Source organism: Rhyacophila brunnea, unplaced genomic scaffold, assembly GCF_057557595.1.
Source record: "Rhyacophila brunnea isolate RB1 unplaced genomic scaffold, BYU_Rbru_1.0 scaffold_18, whole genome shotgun sequence".
Classification (NCBI taxonomy): domain Eukaryota; kingdom Metazoa; phylum Arthropoda; class Insecta; order Trichoptera; family Rhyacophilidae; genus Rhyacophila; species Rhyacophila brunnea.
Window position 1 is genome coordinate 14,261,019 of NW_028232837.1, and position 15,356 is coordinate 14,276,374.

At 34.4% G+C, this 15,356-nt stretch overlaps 1 protein-coding gene across 1 annotated transcript in view; it reads left to right on the top strand.

The window, feature by feature from the left end:
- The window catches only part of pb (homeobox proposcipedia), a 192,932-nt gene extending 179,495 nt beyond the window's left edge, over positions 1-13,437 (top strand). Inside the window, exons 2-3 of the mRNA XM_085945626.1 lie at positions 10,168-10,310; positions 11,788-13,437. Of these exons, the coding sequence (XP_085801752.1) occupies positions 10,168-10,310; positions 11,788-13,437 (1,793 nt within the window). The remainder of the gene's footprint in view (positions 1-10,167; positions 10,311-11,787) is intronic.
- The last annotated feature ends 1,919 nt before the right edge of the window (positions 13,438-15,356 follow it).

A 15,356-nucleotide genomic window follows, 5' to 3' on the forward strand; every position in this document is an offset into this window, starting at 1 on the left:
TTAAAAAACCTAAATTGCAATAAATATTATAACATTTTTATTCTCCCCTTCCGCTAACATGCTTGCTGGTGTCTGGTTATATATAATCAAATTAAATCGATATTCTATGATTTTTGAAAAAATAATTATACATACATTCATAGTAATAAATGTGTACCTAAGTATAACTAATGCATATTAACGTTTATGTCTTTGACTTGTTCCATGTAGGTACACTTTGATATTGATATTTTCATATATGTATATATACCGCAGTGTCTATTATTACGTGTAAGTCTGCAAATATATCGTAGGCCCTCGTAGTCTACTGCGTAAGGCGCGGGTCTTTCATCCGGGGGGCCCGAGTTCGACCTTGGTGAGATAACGATAATTACATTTATATGATTTTCTCAAAGCCTGGGTACTTGTGATTGTTTCTCTTCCATTACTAATTACACTACTGCCATTGTACCTCGTGGCCCGTTGTAGTGTTAAATATAAGAAAATAAAGAATATAAAAGAATATACATATATGTTTGTACATAAGTATGGGAACCTATACTTATACATTTTTTATTCAAATATTTATACGACATTTTAATTCATTTTCCAGTTCTAGAGTTGTAAGTAAGTCAAACGGTATCAAGTATCGGATTTTTAATTCTGAATTCCAACCGTTCTGGATTGCAACGCTTAGAATAATTGCATTCAAAATTAACGTACTGTTTCACCGTTTTACTGTTTAACCTTTATGATCGTGAATTATACGGAAACATTAGGTACTAGGTAAATAAAATAGCTCATAAAAATTCTTGTTCTCATTTTGAAGAAGGTATATCTACCTTGCCTGTAATATACAATGTACCTATATTCATTGTAGCGTTACGGAAAGGGTTTTGAAAATAAAACCAAATTTTCGGCGCTCGAACTATTTCGGTGACGAGTTCTTCCCACACGGTTTTAGGCGGTCACAAAAACAACCACCGCGGCACTAATTACCTTCTGGTGCGAGCTTCAACTCTGTCCGCCTTGACAATAATATCATCTAAGGAAAACAACATGAGAACTTTAAAATAAAAAAATTAAATAAAAACACATCGTGCGTTTGATGTCACTTTTTGACCCAGGTGGGCAAAACGCCACACCTACTAGGTACTAAATTAAATTTCTCTGTATAGGTAATATTATTAATATTAACTGAGACAGAAAGTCACCTTACTAAAACGTGTCATTATTTATATATGTACATAAGTAAACTACTCATAACGTCAAAGAAAACCTTATATATCATAGACGGATCCTAAATATATGAAAGTAATTTAGATTTGTGTTTGTCATTTGGTGTTCACCACTACACAAATATAGTTTTACAACAAATGTCTCGCAAATTGCGAGCTTTATCAAGGGTACAGTCAAAGTTGCTGGTAAATTAAGCTGCCCGCCGACGATCAACCACAGACGCAGCGGATAACCCCAGCTCGCCTATCGGTCCTACCTTTCTTTTCACTCCACCACCTACACCCGTTATGCGTGCGTATACAGTGGTGTAAGGAACGTTGGGCGCTCTTCAAAGTTGTGCCAAAAGTGTCTCAGGGGCAACTTTCCAAGACCTTGGTTAACGTGCACTAGAGTGTGCGTGTTTCCTTCTTCGCTATAATGTAGCCCTACTGCTATAGAAAATGTAGAGGCCAGTCAGCGAGTACGCATAGCTAATGGTAAATCGTTTTACAGTGGCACCATGGGTACGGCAAATGAAATTTGCAGTTGTAGTGGTATTGTTTGCTAGCATTGAAACAGACATTTTCGCAAGCAATTCAATACACGCGCGAATCGCCTATGGTGCCACTGTAGAATGATTTACCTATACCTTGTTTTTGGTTTTGGTTTGTGGTTCGTCGTCGGCGGGCAGCCTAAGTAAATGGAGAATCTAAATGCATCTCGGCAGTATGTACCTAGCGATTTTTTTAAAGCAAATAGCGTAATGGATTCGTAAAAATATTTTAAATGGGGGGCCTCTAAACAGTTAAAACCAGTCATAAAATTATTAAATAATACCAAAATTTTAAAACTATGTATATTTCTCACAAATTGATTATAAAATATTACCCAGAAGCATAACAAAATCCTTGCTACTAACATCAAAGGGGCCTATAAGATAACCACTCAAACATATATGTAGGTAGGTACTTGTACGCACAAAAAAAATATTTTGATTAGATTGGACCATGTCCTATCCTAATAAGATCATATGGGTCTCCACAGAATGGAGGTTTGTATTAACAGATTTGTTTTTACGAGAAATGGGTGTTTTAACCACTTGCCCAACCTATAAGGTCCATACTCTGACTCAAACGCAAATTGAAAAATAATATGTGTGTTTGCTAGACCCAGGATTCGAACCTAGGATATCTCCATTAATATTATCTTGTGTCAACATTGTCGTTTTCAATAATAAATTGGATAGGGAAAATGTATTGCTATGTTTACAAGATACGTTGGTAGCTGCAAATTATGATTTTAATTTTATTGGATGTCGTGGGAGGCCTCAAAACCAGTATGTGCCTAGGGCCTCCGAGTCCTTAAACCCGGCACTGCATCTAGGAAAAAAGGTAAGTTCTAAATGTCGGTTAAAATACGTAAAATTCTGGATAGTGTCTAGAATCTAGATTCCAAATGAAAATGTAAAATTCTGAGGAAATATTTTAGAAAAATAATAATAAAAAATACGCTAAAAATCCCTAGATCTACACGTGCGCCTTTCTGGTATCTGAATATTTTTCGCCGGGAACACATCAATCATTATTTACATATCCGAGTCAGAAAAGACATGTTCATCTCTCAACAGACAGTTGACGCGTCTGTGACCGATTCGAAACGAACGATACAATTATTTCTTCTTATTCTTTTTGGCTGACAAGTTTACTCACTCAGCGCCACCAGAAACTAGAATGGCTCTGTACCACGATAAAACATTTCAAATAAAGTGTTTTTTGCCGGCGATGCTGACAGACGCGGATTTCCTCCGAACTATGAACGGCCACTCAATTGCCTATCATGACGACTGATCTGACATTTTGGATATTGATGATGAGACATTGTGAGTACAACAGACAACCAAGAGAATTATTATTGTTCATGAATTATACAATTTGTCATAATACTGCGAGTTTAATGGTGAATTGTGATGTTATATTTACACAAATACCTATTGTCAATATCAGTAGGTACTCGAAATGGAAACCTAGGTGAATGAGTGCAGTGTTATATTTTTAGAAATAATACTACGTATCCATGGTTAAAAAATGACAACTTGTGAATACTTAGTGAAGTAATAACAACTTTACAGTAGAGGCAAAAAACTCGTCTGCATACTGTGTGTTTGATATTTGATATTACAAATCAATGTTTTTGTCATCAGTGAATTTATGTAAGTATGTAGTATGAGGATTACTTACATGCTTTTCAATATTTCAAACGTTTTAGGAGGTATTTTGAGAATACCTACCAATATATATTCAATAATGCAAAAAAACGTATTTTGAACCAAATATCACTCACGAGGTGTCGTTTCTGTATGATTGTTCAGTATCCTAATCACAGAACAGATAAATAGAATTCAGATAGGCTATACCCCAAATACACTATAATATGTTGAAGCAGGGTTTTGAATGTGTGAGTTTCGTACGAAAATGAGCCACACATTATAGACGTGCATTAATGTGTGTTGCAATCTTCAAATACGCTAATATTGAATGAGCGTCAGTGCATAAACCGAGAGCAGTTGCCAGAACCAAGGACAAGCTTAGAATGACGTATTCTTGACACGTATTTAAGTTTATCCCATATTTTTCAACACTCGTGATCGGTTGCCTGTTACTCCACACCTGTTAGGTATTTCAGTTCCCATTAATTCTGTGTTACCTGATCCTAATCATCGGCTGTTTTCCAGAAAGTACATATTATGAACATAATATTGAAAAGATGCATTTTTTTCATTACCTGAATTTAAAACAATCAATCAAACTGTAAAAAAAATCTGCAACATTTATTGTAAGTATTTGTAACACTTTGTTGCAGTTTATTACATTATTGTCGAAATGTTATCGAGGAGGTGTCCAAACCTATCAGCCCCTAGAGATTCCTGGTACCTAAATATTTAAGAATGTTGAAATATGTTTCAGTTCAGACTATACATCGAAAATTATCAAATCGATAGGGCCAAATCCAATAGAGTCGGATAGAGTACATATTTTGACTGTTTTGAAACTTTTGCAAGTTCCATTGCCAGAATATGTTGAATCTATTTTTAATTTATAATTTAAAAAAAATAAAAGCAATTTATTTTTAAACACAAGACCGCTCTTGGATAAACCTCTCTCATATTTCAATATTTCGATTTCTATGCGATTTTTATTTTTTAACATTTCCCAGTAAATATTTTAACACTAAAATTGCAGTTTTGATGTCACATGTGTAAGGAGTCGTTGGCACAGATACAATATTAGACAAATTGCAAAAAAATACGATTATTTTATTTATTTAAATTCAATATTTTCTTTGGCACCCGTTTTCGTATTAATTTTGTACATACAAATATTTTTGCATTTAAAAATACTTCGCTGCCGACTATAAATATACCTAAAAAGTAAAGGTTCTAGGATTTTTTTTGATGTTCAGCGTGCGGAATAGCTAACTGTAAGCGGTTTATCAGAAACCGATGGCCGTATAGTATTGATATCAAATTCAAGTCTAAATACAAAGGAAAGACATAAGAAAATAGGTAGGTAAGTAAATTAGAAATACAATCATATCGTATATACCTAATACTTAATACTTAATAGATACTAATAAAATTCTCAATGCTTCAACAGAAGGTGCTCGTAAGTATCAAATTATTATTGTTCATAATATATTCTATTATTATACTATCACAAACAAGTATCCCTTATTTTAATACAGATTTGAATTATTAGTGCTCGAGATAGAAAACTTATTTCATGTAGAGATGCGATTTGAATGTTTTAAAAATATTATCTATTAGATAGATAGGTAATATGGTACTTATATTAAATTATGCAGTACCTTCTAAAACAAGTATTTTATCTTAGTTAGAGCAAGAAACATGATATAGCTATAGCATATGAAATCAACACTTTTAAAAATCATTCTTACCGTAGTGTATATATTCTGAGTTTTTTTTTCTATCATGGTTAAGTATGGGTTACATTGCATCGAAGGGCGGTGGTGAGGGGGCTGGTTTGACGGGGTGGAATTTTGGGGTTGTTTGATTGACAGGAGCCCGACGGGGGCTGCGAACCCGCCATTGGACAGACGTGCATGTCAATCAAAACTGCGGCCTGCCCGCGGAATGGCAACACCCAATGCCAGGGATAACGAAACTAAATATAATTTAATACAATGTTTGTTTTTATTAATTTAAAGATAATATTTAAACGATATACGATATAAGCATTTAGATATCCGTTTATTTTTGTAACTAGAAACTAAATTACATAGTTAAAAATTAATATTATATTCTGTGGTTTTTTTACGTGAACTTGCTGTTAACTATACTGTCTAATCATCAATAAAGTAGATGTTATCCAATAATAACTAAGATAAATAGATAATATTATTATTAGTTCCAATAATCTCCATACCAATAACACGACCAATCGATTATTTTCTTCGGTTTGTGTCACCACCCAAATCGTTTAGTTAGCGCGTGAACATTCTACAAGCGTATGCGATCATATAAATAATATTATATTGAAACTCGAGACATAATTATATTATTATGTACATAATACAATACACGTACTCGGCGAGTGGACAACCGCTGGAAAAATGCGGTGATACAGTGGTACCAAAGGGGCACTAAACGACCACAGGAACGCCCCAAAGCCCGCTGGATAGACAGACTCATAAAGTTCAGTACATCTACCTACATGGCACCGAAGAACTAGGGACCGAGAAGAGTAGAGGCCTTCAACCAGCAATGGATCGATCCCAGCTGATGATGAAGATATATATTATGCAAATTAATAAAAATTAGGTATATAAAACTGTTTACAACCATCATTGCAATCTTTCTCTTATTCTTAGTCGTGCACTCATGGCTGAGGATCGTGACCATATTTGAATTCCGCCATCCTTTGAGCGACCAAGACTTTCCATCCTTCTCGATCTTCCGCTTCTCTCAGGGCAGAATGGATGGTGCCCCCAGTCAGCTCTTTCACTTGGTCGCTCCAGCGTGCAGACGCTCTTCCTCTGCTTCGCCTTCCCTGGAGGTCACCCAAAACTGTCTCTTTAGGTTGTCCGGTCCGCGCCTGATAATATGCCCAAAAAACTGCAGAATTCTTCTCAGACATATTGTTGATAGCCGTTCATTTATCTTCAGTCTCTGGATGATTGACTGGTTCGTCATGTGTACCAACTGCGAAAACATGTGTAAATAGGTATAGGTACCTACAGACAAATACACAAGTGTGGCCATATTTAAGAAAAAAAATTACTCTTTCATCGGAAGTAGCGACGCGTTTTTATTAAATCCTGCGAACTTGATAGCAATGTGTGACATATTGCATATGGACATATTATCATATAGGTAGCTATATTAGTTTGTACCTGATTCATAGGTACTTTTAACATCATTATTAACAACCGGCTCTAAAATACTACTACAATATAGAGCTCGGACATCACTACTTAATGAGGTTGTATCATTCCAGTACCTTGGTACCTACGTAGTAACTACGCACTATACCTTCGCAAAAGCACATCCGAGGGCCCTCGTTAAATTTAGGGGTAGTATCGTTGAGTAGGTATAAGTTTTGAAGTAAGAGGCAGCGAAGTGACACGAGGGGGTAAGACGGGGTGGATTTTTGATCGGAGAGTGGATGGGGGGGGGGGTGCGCCGATATTAAATTTCACCTGGCGCGACGTCAGGTTGGTGATAGTACTTTGTCACTCTTGTATCTAATCGTTATGTACCTACTTCGCAGGGCTGAACTCGGGAATTTATTCGAAATCTTCAAAAAAATCTGAAGGTGGGTATTTTTATCATTGTATTATGGAAAAATGTAACAATCTACTTAAGAGATAAGTTTCATTTTCATAAAAATGCACTTCTTAAATCTACACATTTTATTATGTTTTCATTGATTTTATAATATCATGTAACTCAATAGGTAGGTACCTATATCTATATTTAAAAACAGTTCGTCAATTATGTAATGTATTTTCATATACCGTGTTCGATCCTATGAAGATCACGATAGCCACTTACTCAGCCTATTAGGTCCATACTCTGTGTCCAAAAATACATTTAAAAACAGCACGGGAATTAAGCCACACCCGGGACACGAATCCAGGACCAACGATATTATAAACTGACATGGTAACCGCTCGGCCATCAGGGGCGTAATGTATACTGGGGTATCTGTGCTAAATCTCAATGCGAAACGTTTTTTTATAAACTATTTTTTTTTTAATATTTTCCTCTGACGAAAAGTGAGACTTTAAAAATTATTCAAGCCCACTTTTCGATGCATAGTTTTTCTATTCAAGTGAAAATCTTATAATTTTTTTTAATTCAAGATCTTGCTTCTTTGAAATTGGACAAAGATTATTGAACTGTGAATGTATTACTTTGTGGGTTTTAAGACTCACACATGAAATACAAATAACAAAATTAGTTGTTTTTTTTCAATGAGACTCTAGAATTCTTTCACATCCTGTGCGTCGTACCATAACGTCGACCGTCACGGTGCCCTCTTTGGTTCGTTTCTATCCTGTACATAGAACCATGGATCCTGACTGCATTAACATTATTTTTGTTTGAAACAATGTAAGGATTCTATGTATAATTAAATGGCCACTTCAAAATAGTTGTTAAACAAATTAAAAGTGACGCTGTGAGTAATATAATAACCCAAAATAGCTAGCTTATAAAAAAAACTTTACCTACCAAAGAATTGTTTGATGCAAAACATTATTTTGATTAATAAGAGTTGAAAGGATCGTATCTACGCTGCATTTACTTACAATTGTAATGTTGTCAAAGTCAGTTGGGTCAAATTGAAAAAAAATGTTGAACTACTTCCAGTTTGCTACGCCAAAAAGACGTAACTGTACGACGTTATGAAAATCAATCTGAAGTTTTTTTTAAATTTCATCTTATAAATTTTTTCACGAATCACCTTGCTAAAATTAGTAATAACTTTGTCACGGAACAAATCTTGCAAACGTATATAACATAGATATAGGACACTTAAGAAGATATTCTAAATTATAACCCTATTATAATAACTAATTTTAACCAAAATTTCCCATACGTGTTTTTTGATTAGTAACCGACTTAATTGTTTATTAAATCTCGCCTGCGGCGCTTAGTTATTGCGTATAGTTACGAGTATATTGTAGGTAAATATCATGGGTTGAATGTTAGGTTAGGTAGGTTAAGTATAATAAACTTGGATGAATGATATAATCAATGTGGATTGAATCAATGAATAAAATTAATTTGTTTTGGTTATTATTTGTATATTTACTAGTTCTACTCTGCGTCAAGATGTTGGTGTGACTCTTGTGACAGTTGAAACTGCGCCAAATAAGATTGGCAGTCCAAATATTATTTGAAGCGGGGGGTAATATTCCCCGCCCGTGCGATTTCATATTCCTATTATTATTGAAGTTGGAAAACTTGGGAATAGTCACTTGTAGAAGGCTGCCAATCTAAATTTAAATGTCGAATGCCAAATGACAGCGACATGTTGGAATACTTTACTTATTGGAGACGTTAAAAAGTTCGGGTCAACCGACGTCGGGTTTCGTCTTAATAAAATAGCTTGAAGCGCATTTAAAGGTTAGACTAAGTAGATGCCAAAATAAGATTGTTACTATAAAAAGCCATTGACATATTATATTACACAATATGTAGGTATTAATCTGTTGGGACAAATACTAACTGAATTCTCTATTTCTTCATCAGCAGGGTTATTCTAACTAGCATATCACTTAACTCCAACTAAAAAGTGATACATGATATTAAGATAATATCGAATTCAGGCAGTTAATTAGCCGCCTACGACCGCGTTAACCGCAAGCTGTCAAATATGTCGTTGAGTAACACAGTTAAAACGTCTTACTTGATTTCAAATGTATCCCATTAGAATCAAGAAAGGCGTGTTAATTATGCTAACAATAAAATTGTTGTAGATAATCGCCTTGTTTATGGATTTTTTCCGAGTGATATTCGTGTTATTTTGGAGCAATAAAAATAACGGAAACCGTGTTAACTATTTAGAATAGCCCTGCTGGTGTATAAAATATAAATACAGCGATTTTACTGGAATTTATAAAAACCAATCGAATTATTAAAATACGTAGGACCAAGATCCGAAATTACATCGTACTCGTAGTAAGCAACTAAGTGGCCCCGATACCTTTATGAAACGGAAAAATAATAATATGGCGTTTGTCAAAATAGTAAATTATATTCAAGAAAATATAGTATTATATTTCGTTTATTCGTATGCATGAAAAAATAAATCAATAATTTGAATGAATTATAATATAATTTGTTTAGTTAATTTGACAGCTGTCACTTGCGTTTCTTAATTCTGTCACTATATTTAGTGCAATATGTTACATAAATGTATAAAACCAGTGTTTAAATTAATAACAACTGTATTGTAACACCGGTTTTTACATTTTTTTCATCAATTTATAATACGGGTACATCTAGTTAAGATGCCTCGAAGGTTCATTTGAATTGGAATACAATTGGAATGAGATTCCATTATAATTTTTCGTATATGCTTCGTAATTCGGATTATAGATGTCTCTATGAAATCACAATTTTTGATGTCATCCCCCTTAAAAAATATATCGACGAATTTAGGTAGGTACATTATATAATTCAATAAATCTGCGGAGCTGTAGATATAATAGATAATAATATGTATTTATAATAAAATAGAAACATTAAAAATGGCGATTTCAACTTATGATACTTATAATATTATATTGTCTCCGTTTAATGAGTTAAAAATGTTGCGGCTGACTTAAATGCATATTTATCTGTTAGGGTCCCACTATTTTGTATTCATAAAATATTTACCTATGTATATTATTGGTGCACTTCCCTTCACGATTAATTAAAAACAGAATTGTTATTTGCCGCAGAAAACGGGCTTCCCCGGCGACTTCGCACCGCTTACACCAACACTCAACTTCTAGAGCTGGAGAAGGAGTTCCACTTCAACAAATACCTCTGCAGACCCAGGAGAATAGAGATCGCAGCGTCATTGGACCTCACAGAAAGACAGGTAATGGACTGCATTATGTTATTTTTTTTGTAAATCATACACCAAGAATCTCTCATTTTAATCTTTTTGTGATGCGAAAATTGATCACGAATCACTATAAGGAGAACTCAGACGCACGGCGATGCAGGTCTTACTTGTTTCCAAATGCATCCGATTAGAATCATTAATAAAATTGGATAAAAAAATCCAATTTTGTGTCAACGTGCTGCAACTGCAGTTGCATGTGACTGAGCCTTAACTTTGCCGTGATAGGTGATTATATTATGATTGGTTGTTAACTAATCATTCCATTTATATTTTATTTTAACAATTTTCTTTTACACAACCGATTAGTCAGAAAATTTTTAAACTCCAAACCAGTCACAGAATTATTAAATTATAACAAAATCTTTAAAATATACGTAATTCTTATAAATGTAGGTATATTTTTGTTATAATATTTATTTAGATTTCGCAAAACAAACAATGTTAAAATTAGTGTCGTCCTGTGGGAGTAGGTAGATCATACGTTGCTAAGAAACAGCAAAATGTTGCATAAATTACTACTTTGATAATAGATTCCGTGGGCGTGATTTTTTTCTGGAGAATGCTGTTTTCACGAATAAATTTAAGTAAATATAACTAACTCATGTTTGTATAAAGATACAAAATATAAATAATAAATCATTCAAACACATGGATTTATTTGATAAATTAAAATTCGATTGCTAATTATTGTCTATCGTAGGGGGTTCAAAATCAGCCAGTGGGTCAGACCTCTACGTCACTAAGCACGCCACTTGCATGTTATGAGATGTGAGGACAGGTAGAACGTTAGAAATATCATTTCCCTGGATTCCACTCAGAGCAGGAAATGGAATTAATAGCGAATCTTGATAATAATGATTATTTTAGAACTGGTGCTGGAATTGAAACGCTTTGAGTTCAAATATTATAGACACTATAATATATCTACTCCATTATACTTAATATTTTGCAAAGTTTTTTTTAAATATTATTTAAAAGCCTTCACGGTTAACTTCAAATAAAATATTCAAACTTTGATAATTCATAATATAATAATTATTATACTCGTATCTACTTGTAATTAAAAAATACCAACATAAATCGTCCATTGTTTGAAATTAGAACTAAACTCATTGTGGTATCAATAAAAGTGACTAGCCCTCCCCTCCCACACTATGCATATTATTGACTTTTTAAAAAACTGAAACTAAACACCGGGGTTGTTCCTATTTTTGATTTGATGGAACCGACCTTACTCGATGTGTATAATGGAATTGAATCTGGAAGCGAACTTTTTTTGTTAAACTGGGTTTCCAACAGTATACACAAGATAAAAATTAAAAGCAATACCCAATCAATACGTGAAAATGTGAAATATCTATAACCTGCTCACTCGTGTAGAATAAATGTATCGCTAGCGATATTTGATTTTGTGAATGTTGAATTAACATTATGTTGTCTTAATTTTCAGGTGAAAGTGTGGTTCCAGAACAGACGCATGAAGCATAAGCGTCAAACTCTGACTAAAGGCGACGACGGAGATGACAAAGACTCGACCACTTCGGAAGGAGGGAAAAGCTCTAAGATGTCATCCGACAAGTTCTTGGACGAGGATGGCCCAAGCAGCAAAAAGAGCTGCCAAGGATGCGAAATGCCACCGGTGGGACTCCTGGGACACGGAGAAGAAATGCCAGACCTGAATGCAACTCGAGGCAATAATAATAACACACCAAGTGCTACCAATAATAATAACACAAACTTTAATACTAATAGTAACGGAGCATCCAGCGTCGCAAGTTCTGGCTCTTTTGATAAGTTAGGCGCAGAAGAAGATTCGAGGTCTAACGAATCTAGTGGCCTTCATTTAGCCAGTCCTCGTTTACCAACTACAAAAAAGGTCAAGACAGAAAACAGAAGAAGCTCGCCAAGCTTGGAGAGTATCGGCATATGCAAAACTTCGCCGCAGTCGACTAAAGACCTTCATAATTCAATCGCTGCGACAAGTATTCAGGACAATATGGCACCTGGTAAAGGATTGTCTTCTATGAGCTTGACACCATCTTCTACTCCTGGAACTCCATCTACTATGCATCCAAGTCCTTTGGGTGCTCCGCCTGGAGCCTTGTATCCTAGACCATCTCCTCCAGCAGCCGCCACCAATGCTGCGTCTTCAGTGACTGTTCAAAATATCCCTAACGCAATACCGCCTTATATTATAAGAGGATCTCATCTTAACAATCTAAATCATTATTCCGGTTCTCATCCGGACTACAGAAGCGACGTGGCTGCTGTCAGTAGAAACGGTAGCAAGCAAGCGTCGACTCCTCAGTACCAACAGATGCATCAGAACTACAATCATGATATTTATCACGGCGCACAGCCTGGAGTACCAGCGATGGATACTCATAACTTCCCAAGAATTCCAGCTCACAGTAGAACTCACGAGACTTTACCCAGAGGAATGTCAAGAGGTAATACTCGCCACAGTTATCCAAGTGCCGTTAATCAGGCATATCATCAGCAAAACTTTGCTTATAATAACTACAAAAACCATCACGATCAAGGATCTTATCATCATGGTTTGGCCAACTACAGCCAAACGCAAGCTTATTCCGCTGACCATGGACCTTACCACCCAAATAATCATTTCGGTTATCATTATCCCGGAGACATGACCCACGCCATGGCTGCTGGAGGGGCAATTCAACCAGAGACACCAGCTATTACAGCGCCTTATTACAATGCCGAAACCGTGCAGCATAAAAACAATCAGAACATTGACTATTCCACCAAGCATGGATATTACGAAGGAAATCCTTACAATCATACTCCAAGTCATCATCCGGAGCCTGTTCCTAACAACGCTAACGTTTATAATAATACTCCTGCTGAGACTTTTCCACCTTCCAATCTTCCACCGAACCATGTGACAAGTGTCATGACGCCTCCAACGAGTGTCCAAACTGATTCTAGTGATAACTATAGTTCTTTCCATCAGTTTTACGAGGCTACCCAAGTTCAACCAACTTCTGTCGCTGGAGACAACAGTAATAGTTCTTCAGATTTCCACTTCTTGAGTAACTTGGCGAATGATTTCGCCCCAGAGTACTACAGCATTTGAGTTGAAGATTACAGTGGTTTTCCAGGGGAAAGCCTCTTTATATGAACAATTTTATAAAGTGACTTGATTTAGAGATTAAAGGGATTGCTAAGCAGTGAAGTAGGTGTGCTTTAATACATTGCATGGTCCATACCAACATACATCTATCCGTAAACAGTTCAAAATCTGTATAAAAACATTTTTAATATCAATTTTAATTTTAAACAAAAAAAAAATCCCTATTGGGTGTCATAATTAAAGCAAAAGTCAACATTGTTTCATATTTCTTTGACACTTTTTGGTAGAATGGCTGATTCTTCCGGCAGTGCAGGCGACTCATTTAGGTGTCCAGTATCGTTACTTTCAAATGACGCAAACACCGCTCCATAGTGACAGAGCCAGAAAGCCACAGTCTCAGAAGAATCTGTCCGTACTTTGAACGGAAGCTTTAAATGGAAAACTTTTGAAAACCGTTTACTGCTCGTAATATAACCTAACAGTTTAATCAAAAACATAATTATTACGAGTGGGGGAACGTTAAATCTAATATTTACATAAATCCAGACCCAGTCGAGAAACTAACTTTGGTAGTTTTGATTCCAAATTATAAAAAGGGGTCGTCGATAATCGGAATTTTAAAAATACCTCAGACGCATGGTTGTTAGAAAACTGTTTTGACGTGATTGATACCTACTTATTGTACCGGGCTTAAGCTCGGTCAGTACTTACAAATATTTTTTTTAATTATTGTGTTTCGAAAGATGTATTTCAACAAGATCATTAATACACCTTAGTATATTTAAAAAATATATAGTTTAAACATAATGCTGGAACACTGTTTTATCCACACTACGTCACTGCTGAGCTACGCCCTTGTTAGTGCCTCAGTTCAAATTAGCAAATAAGGCTAAGAAATGTCGAGATTAGGTGTTGGCACTTATGCTATGAACATGTTTAAAACAAAAAAGATAATTGCATTTACATGTAAAAAATATTGTATATATCTGTATTATATGAATATAGCGTTAAACCCCAGTATCCCCACTTTATAAAATACTTGTAAAAATATTTAAATCGAATAATTATTTCATTATAACGTAGAGACAAAAGTTTTGTGGTCGATAGATTTATATTAATTAAAATAATGCATATTTGAAAGCATTTAATTCTCCAGATTTATTCATAATATTATCAAATGACTATTGTTGAACAAGTCTGCATTAAATATAATTTGTATTAAGCTTAGCAATAATAATTGAACACACTTTTACTGATAGAATAAAACAAGACCATAAACGGTAAAAAGAAAACTGTAGTGCTTTTTCGAACACGTAATTTTTGCATTAAAACAATAGTATATAATAAGCAAAAGTAGAGAACATGTTCTCTATTTTATGTAAATGTAGATAGTCAAAATAAATATTAGTAAATAAATAAATAGTTATAATAAGTACGTTCACAATTTTGTAATATTGAAAATTATTCACGCATTAAAAACAATAATTTTATTGTAAAGTATACCACAAAACTTTAATATGATTAATCGTAATAATTATATAAATCTTAACTATTGGTATGGTCACGTATAACTGAAAATAATTTTGCACTAACGTACAGTCAACGGCAATATTATGTAACACATTAGAAAAATTTTGCACAGCAATTTCAAAAATAATAAATTCACGAAATTAAAAACAAAAAATTAAATTGTTTTTTTTTTAAACCTGAAATTATAATGTTTCATTCGAATAGGTAGTTTCCTGGAGAAACTAGCTATATAATAATTAATTGTAAACTTAGCCCGTTTTTTTTTCGTACAGTTGCCTGTGACAACTGAGATATTATAGTTTACAATTTATTATATTTTATTTATACATTTCATTACAAAATAACAATTCTGACTACGTATTTATTATATAGGATTTATCAGAAAAATCAAT